The following is an 8,395-nucleotide window of genomic DNA, read 5'->3' on the forward strand; positions in this document are numbered from 1 at the left end:
AATATTAGATAAATAAAACCTCCTTCCAGTACCCTCTTCCAGTAAGTAGTAAAATACATCAATGTGATAAAATCACCTCTTGCTGTTTCTCAGCCTAATGTTAGCATTGCCTACTTCAGATTTCTCTGACCTTCAGGAAGATTTTGTTTTTCCTTCTTCTGTATTACCATAGCACTGTATACACTCTAATATAGGTAGCTTAAAAATAATATTAATTCTAGACCATGAAATTATAACAGGTCAGTGCCTGGCATGTAATGAACACTCAAATGAATGAGGAATTGGATCTCACTTTAAGGATACGAAGTAAAACTAATTATGTTAATTCCAACCTTAAGTACTTCCCTTAGCATTTAATAAGGGATCATTATCTTTGAACACAGATTTAACATCAGACAGTGGTTTTCACTACCCAAAATACTGAAATCCACAAAAAAAAAAAAAAAAGGCGTTTATTTAGAAGGACATCGTGTTTTTAAAAGATCAATTTATTTAAACACTTGCTCCGAGGGTAATAACAGTAAGTGAAAAACCACTAATACAATGGAGTTCTCATAGTGTATACATACTTAAAATAATTTTAAGTGGTTGGAATATGCCCAGAGAAACTTTATTCTGTAGTGTTACCATTTCATGTTTTAACTATTTAAAACATTTAAATTAAACAAAGTTTAATTATTATTAAACTCCAACTGAATGTTAAATTCCAACAGAATGTAAAATCTGCTATTAAATTTGTTCTGATTGGGTCACTGAGTGACTGACCCCACTCTCCCCCTAACGCTCACCATGTGACTCATTATTTTGTGATTCTTGATAGTTTATAAAGAAATTTTAATATTTGAAATGCAAGTCTAGCTTGTGGCTTAGTTTTTACAATTTGGTAATTCTGCAAAACTACTCGAACGCTTGCTTTAACAGGACTACATCTCAACTCTGATATTAAAACAGCCTCAGTGTAACCAATTTCACATGCCTGGCGTTACTAAGACACTCAAAAACCACTTCCAATAGTTATTTCTTTGTGGTATCCTTCTTTTAAGGATATAAACTGTACTTTGCAATGAAATGAAGAAACCTGTTAGAAGACAAATCTGACGGCTTTTAAAAATTATACAGTACATTAGTAAGTGCTTAAAAAGGTAAACTGTCCAATGACATATATGCAAATCATACCACAGACATGAGAAAACAGACTAAAGTTACTTTTACACTCACTTCTGCAGATGCTCTATGGTAACCACACTGGTGGATACTAAAGCAATCAAGAACAAAATTGGTCTCTCATCAGTCTATGTATATGTGGACATCTGCATGTTTGATTGACACATACACACTCCAAATACCCAAATTATTTCAATCCTATATCCATTTACTTCTCAGAGTGGTTTAAAGTAACCCCAGTGACACATAAAAGGAAAAGAAAAAACTGAATGCCAGGCTTCCTAGTGAGTAAAGTCAAATCGAATTGTTCAGCTGATGCTATAGGAGCTTTTTCTGCAGGAAGACACAAATTTCTACAGTTCCAGTCGTTATTTTATCATTAAACTCTAACTTTGCCAACATGGTTTCAAGTAATGAAAATATTCTTGACTTATTGGGAATTACATATAATACATTAAAAAAAAGACTATGAATTTTTTTTTTGCCAATCATCAAACATGTTTTCAACTGAATGAGGGAAATTCTTTTAGTTTAATATAAGTTTTTCAATGAAAGAGAATACATTTATAATAAAGTTAGTGATTTCAATCAAGGAGTCTTATAGTCTTCAAATTCAGGTCTAACAAGAGAAGAGCAAGGATTACAAGAGGAAAAAAACAAACAACAAACACGCAAATAATCTCCTGTGGCCATCACCTTACGGGCTGGTTCTCTTGTAATGTTGAATTCTATTACAAGTTGCCATGTTTCCAAGATTTGCACAGTGCTTTGAAATGCAACTGCCTGAGAAGATTGAGAAAGCCTTTGTTCTTGGGCTTACACAGTAAGCACTCTGCGTGATTCTTAATCACATTTTTATCCAGAACACAGTGTTACAGGTCACATTTTTCTTGAAGATGCTTATACTGATTTGTGCTCTATAAATATAAACATATTTACACACAGAATACACACACTGACACGGGGATATGAAGTCAGCCAGCCATCCATAAGAAGAACGGAATAAAAATTGCAGGAAGGGTAGTATATGATGCCAAGCCCAGACAGACTATAGACGCCAATCCCAAGATTGCTGAAGCAAGAACACTTCTCTGATCACGAATAATTATCTTCACATTCTCACAGAACTGAAAAATAAAATTGAACAATATTAGAAAAGGTAGTTAAATCTAAGAAGAATCACAGTAAAGCAAAATTTTCTCAAATATTTTCTGTTCAACAGAAGAACTAGAATTTCTATTACGACTTCAGAAAGAATTTAAGATGTAAATAGTTCAGTTTCTTGATTTCACATCCCATAGTAGCTGAAATGATGCTTCAGGCAACTGAGCTCATAATGGCACTTGCCTTTGTAAATACAGCATTTTTATAGAAAACTACAGAGAGTGTAACCACATAAAAGTTATTCGGGATTAAAGGTGAAAACTTTATACTGCTTGTCAGTAACAATAACATATTCTAAAATTATATAGGCAAAAGAATCTCTAACCTTGAATAACAGAATTTAGCCTATTATTGGTGAATTCAGTTCCTATAACTCATTTGAAAATTTGATGATACCAATGATAACTTTCTTTATATGTCTCAGAATCTAAAGACATAGAAAGTCTAATTTTTTTGTCATGTCCCATTACCCGAATAAATTAAATTCAGTCAATTATGGGACATAAAATTGGCTGCTGGAGATAAAGATAAATATGATCCATAGCCCTGAGGAAGGCATTCTTCTCATATATAAATATAAAAACTAATTTTATACAGAAGTGATGGCTTATGCTTCAGTCCTGGCTCACCTCTTATTAGCTCGAGTAAATCTCATGTAAATCATTGAACTTGTCCAGACTACCCTCTTCTCCTCCATGGGAATACTGAGGTTGTTGTGAGGCTCAAATGAGGTTTTATTTATTTTTATTTTTTTTAACATTTATTTATTTTTGAGACAGAGAGAGACAGAGCATGAACAGGGGAGGCACAGAGAGAGAGGGAGACACAGATTCGGAAGCAGGCTCCAGGCTCTGCGCTATCAGCTCAGAGCCCGACGCGGGGCTCGAACTCACGGACCGCGAGATCATGACCTAAGCTGAAATCGGACGCTCAACCCACTGAGCCACCCAGGTGCCCCTCAAATGAGGTTTTTAATGCAAAAGTACTCTGTATTCTTCTACATGCTGCATAAATGTAAGGCCTTACAGTAATTATTATTACTGCTACATGTGTTGACCATTCTCTCTACCTCATCCCTGTCGGCAAAATTTAGCAATGAATTGTTCAATTTTTACATATGACTTTTGCTACTCATACTGATCTTAAGCTCCTTTTCTAGACATGACATTGTATATGCTTTGAGGGTCTCCTACTATACAGTCCTGGATAGATTTAGAAATTCTAAATTCTTTTTTTTTTTTTTTTTTTGTAAGAGAGAGAGAGAAGGGGGTGGGAGGCAGAGAGAGAAAGCTAATCTTAAGCAGAGTCTATGAGCACCGCGCAGCCAGACCTGGGACCTGGTCCCGCGACCCTGTGATCATGACCTGAGCCGAAATCAAGAGTCAGAGGCTCAACATGCTCAACCAACTGAGCCACCCAGGCACCCCAATGTCTTTTTATTTTAAAGCTAGGTTTCTAAATTCTCTTTTTATTATTTTTTTAATGTTTCTTTATTTTTGAAGGAGAGAGAGACAGAGCATGAGTGGGAGAGGGGCAAACAGAGAGGGAGACACAGAATCTGAAGCAGGCTCTGGGCTCTGAGCTGTCAGCACAGAGCCCGAGGCGGGGCTCGAACCCATGAACCATGATATCATGACCTGAGCTGAAGATGGACGTGTAACCCACTGAGCCACCCAGGCACCCCTAGGTTTCTAAATTCTTAATGGACAGAGTATACACACCCAACATATTTTAACATGCTATCTTGACCATAAGGTTGTCTCTATCCATACTTTTATACAATTGCTAGACAAATACAAAACTTCCTGTCAGCTATCCCGATGTTGTTTTCCTTACGTGTCAAACGGATGATTTGTCTCCTTTTATGGAACAAAACATCAAGTCCCAAATACACAATCATAAAGTGAGGATCAAACTAAATGAAGTTTTCGGGACAATGAGAAAAAGGGCTTGACAGATAATGGGAGAATATGCATTTGGGTAAAAGAGTAAGCTGTCTTCATACAGTTAAGCTTCTTTTTATCTTTTCCCTAATAATTTTTAATTACGAAAAACAGAGAATCATTGTGACTCCTTCCCGCAAAAGCAGATTTTCTCAAGGAGCATCATATTTCTAATGTCCTGGTCGTGTTCACTTGGCCATGAGCCTAGGAGGCATCTCTGGTGGTGCTCAACAGGAGGGAATGTCCTGCATTCCTAGAAGGTGTTAAGAAACTTGTAGGGGCACTTTTTGAGCACTGAGTCCCCGGAAATTAAAAGGAGTATTTGCATTCATTTTTTGGCAATGAAAAGCAGTACCAGCAACATAAAAAAAAGAGTTGAAAAAGTGTAAGGCATAGTAATAGTAATTAAAGGGCTTTATAGTTTACAAAACACTGAAATTGTTAACAGTAATATAAAACTCCCTTTAGTTTTAGGATTTCTAAACTTGTTAAAAAGAACTTCACTACAAAAAAGTAAATTATGTTCTTCCAATTTATTTTCAAATTAGTTTCAGGGCTTTTCATGAGGGAAAGTGCTATTCAGAGTGTTTATAAACTCAAATTTAAGAGACAACTTGTAACTCTCAGTGTTAGGCTTATACTAGTGTATGTAATTAAAGAACTCAACAAGCAGACCCCAGACCAAGTAATTCCTTACATTCTGAAAAGTAGAAATTAGTCCTCCTTCAGTGTAAATGATCTTCTTCTCTCAAGCAAGACATGTCCAAAAACCGGTTCTTAGAATTGGAAAATTTGGGATGGGAATTTTATTTCCCGGGAAATCTACTCTGGCCAAATTGTTTGTTACACCATTCAAAGTGAAGACAAAAACTCAGTTTCACAAGAGGTGCTATGCGGCAATGGCAATTAAAACACTTCTCCACTTCTGTAAAACCTTACAAAGTTTCCAAAGATGAAAAACTACTCCAACTAGTTATTTATGCAGATTAAATATTTTACTACCTTAAAAAAAACACTTGTACTGGTTTTTTTTGTAGAAGTATGCAATACAGTGCCCTATGTGTTCCATGAAAGGGTAACTCCTAATTACTGGATAGAAATACTGTTTTCCTTTAGAGAAATAACTTGCTTGGTTCCTAAGTAAATCTGACGCGTTTCCTTTTGTACACTTTTGGAGCCAGTGTTTGTAAATGTCGTGGAGTTCATTTCCAACCAGGCCTGGACTGGAGTTGTGTTTCTTAAATCATCGCACAGTGCTCTAACTACATTTTTATTTAACTTAGAAAACAATTCTTAGATTGAGTCTTTTGCGGTTCAATAAATAATCTACTAGGGTTTCATATTCCGGTGTATAAAAAGCATGATACTTTTATGTTCTGCCACAGAGGAGAGAAAGGTTTTTCCCATATAGGTCAAAAAATTAATCAAGATGTGGAGCAGAACAAAAGTGGTTGCATGGACTCATTCTCTTGGTCTGAAAAATATCTAGACACGAAGACTAAAATATGAAGCTCATTACATGATAGCCCAGGTTTCCATTAAGAGCGAACATTAACAATAACCTCTTTAACAACTACAGTGAAGGCTGAGAAAGCTTCTAATTGCGAATGAAGTTGCAAGTTTAAAATGTTAACTACCTTTAAGTTAGGTTTCCAAACGAAAGAAAAAAATCAATTTTCCCTCCTTTGGCTCTGTGACGGATTCAATCATCTTGAATGCTAATACTGTTTTTTTAAAAGCACCCATAAAAATTACAACATTTAATGAATCTTCTAGAAAACCAATTGTTTTGCTCTCTGGGGAACCCATAAACAATCTAACCCACCTTCGGAACTAATCCTTAAAGGATGCTTAACAATGAGGAAGTCTACAAGGGGATTAAAGCCTTCAAGGAAAGAATTCAGAATACCAAGGAAATGACTTCTGTGAAGCCAGACGCAGGAGTAAGGGATCTACCATGGACGTCTTCTTACTGGGAAATTTGATAGTTTATATTAAGCAAAGGGAATTCACTCTCTGCATTTTACAGACGGAAAAACCTGCATAGCTTGCTTAATTTTAAAGGCACAATTTGCACACAGGGTTACAGATTAATTACAAACTCTGAACGCCTTTTTTCCTATTGCAATTCTTGGGGAAATCTGTAAGCACACGGCGACAGATTTTCTGTTGACCCCCACCCCCACCTGTTCTTCTATCATTTCGACTAGCTGGGTGGACACCCTGGCGACCTCTGCAGCAGTAGCTGGGTAGATCTCTTGGAATCGCTGGCAGCGGTACCGCATTGCCACACTTTTTAACCGCGCGTTTCGAGGTTATCTTGCAAGCGACAGCTCTATTTATTTACTTGGCCTCCCGTAGGGACACCGAAGAGGTCGTTACTCATTCTAGAACTCAATCCCTGATCCCAGGGTATGGAAAAAAGTCAGGGATAGGAAAGGGCGTCCCCACTGAGCCCACAGGCAAGTCACACGTGTACCTTGTCAGCCTGGGGGCTGATCGGTGTGCCGAATCTGCAGTAGGTCACGAAGTGCTCACAGTTGTTCCACAGGAGGCTGTAGGAAGTCAAGCCCAGCAGCTTCTCCGCTCTCTGCGCCACCTCTTCGTTGAGCAGCGCCTTCCTCTTGAGGGACTTGTCCAGGTGATTGACCAGGATATCGGCTCCGTAGGCGAAGTCCTCCACTGTGTCCACGCGGACGCTGGCCACCCTGCCGATGACGCCCAGGATGAGACGCTTGTTGGAGACCACCTTCTGGGTGAGCCGCTTGTCGTCGGTCAGGGCCAAGAGGATGTCGGGCATCATGTGGGCGACACGGTTGTCGCCCAGGTAGATGCCGTAGTGGGTCAGGTGGGTCCGCGGCACCTCCAGCACGTCGCCGCGCAGGAAACGGCTGATCTCATAGAAACTGTTCCTCGCCTTGTTTTCGCTCTGGGCCCCGGAACTGAAGAGCTTGAAGTTGGAGATGAGGAGCAGCTTCTCCAGCAACAGGGACAGTGCCTCCAGCATTGGGTTCTTCATCCTGCAGGGAAAAGGGAGTGCTGGGGGTGGGGTGGGCCGAGGCAGGGGCGACCGCCGCCGCTCCGGCACCGGCAGGGCTAGGCGAGCTCGCCGGACAGGGGCGCTGCTGCTCACCTGCAGGCCAGCGGCCCAGGGCCGCGGGGGACTGCAGCTGCCGCGGAGGAAGGGGGAGCAAAAAGGAAAGGGGAGAAAGCCTGGAAATTGGTTCGGCCGCCTCGCACTGGGGACTGAGGAGAATGAGGACCCGACGGCGGCTGACCGCGGGGTCAGTGGGAAGGGCGCTGTGAGCAACAAGCTACCAAACGCACCTGGGGGCCGCGCCGGGACACAGGGCAGGTCGCGGAGCTCTAGCCTGGAGCCTTCTCCGAGGCCTTTTATTCCAGGCAGGGGGGCGGGGATGAACGCCGTCACAGACCCGGCAAGAGCGCTGATTGGGCACCGGCTACAAGCGCCGCTCGCGGCGAGGGGCGCGCGGGACTGCGGGATGTTTGGAACGCGTCTGGGGCCCCCCAGGTCCGGGGTTCTTTCTCGAGAGCCCCTTCCAGACGCAGGTTCCCTCTGGTGCTCGCGACCTAAGCACTTCCGTCCGCTGGGCAGCCGTTTGAAGTAGTGAACGAGGCGTGGCCACACAAAAAGTTCCTGCACCTGTCTGAACTGGGGTGCATTCTGGGCGCTTCGGGAACGTTTTCGGTGCAAAAGCCCCCTCTCTCGAGATTTCTGAGCCGAACCACCTCCCTCTAAAGGATTGGATACCCAGAGACCTTACCTTACTAAAATGTTTGCATTTACTCTGCGAAGAGTGCGTGCCTCCAAAGCTTGCGGATTCCTTCCTAAATTCCCTAGAGCCGTAGTCCCACGCGCCGCGGATCGTTCTCCCCTTTAAACGCTTTTTGCTCGAATCCTTTTTGCTCTCAGCTGGCGCGCGGGTCGGCGTCCAGGTCCCGCAAGCTGGCGAATAGAACCCAAGAAGCCTCTGCATTCGGAGGCACCAGTGACCGTTGAGCGCACGGCTCCGAACGGTAAGCTGAAAAACGGCGAAGCCCCCAACGACCGCCTGGAGAACCGGATTAAAGTCAAGTTTATTTCTCTGGCTTCAGGCTCAGAT

At 41.6% G+C, this 8,395-nt stretch overlaps 1 protein-coding gene across 2 annotated transcripts; it reads right to left on the reverse strand.

Moving 5' to 3' along the window:
• Positions 1–467: 467 nt before the first annotated feature.
• On the reverse strand, positions 468–8,395 carry LRAT (lecithin retinol acyltransferase). 2 transcript variants are annotated; one of them, XM_042935247.1, is made up of 3 exons: positions 8,057–8,395; positions 6,751–7,291; positions 468–2,291 (listed from the first exon to the last, which is right to left on the reverse strand). In XM_042935247.1, exons 2-3 carry the CDS (start codon positions 7,288–7,290, stop codon positions 2,139–2,141), a joined length of 693 nt encoding a protein of 230 aa, XP_042791181.1. In that variant the 5' UTR covers position 7,291; positions 8,057–8,395; the 3' UTR covers positions 468–2,138. The 2 variants fall into 2 exon arrangements, with proteins under 2 accessions (XP_042791181.1, XP_042791180.1); XM_042935246.1 differs by lacking the exon at positions 8,057–8,395 and adding an exon at positions 7,599–8,050.

The sequence above is a fragment of the Panthera leo genome, chromosome B1 (genome assembly GCF_018350215.1).
Source record: "Panthera leo isolate Ple1 chromosome B1, P.leo_Ple1_pat1.1, whole genome shotgun sequence".
Lineage (NCBI taxonomy): Eukaryota > Metazoa > Chordata > Mammalia > Carnivora > Felidae > Panthera > Panthera leo.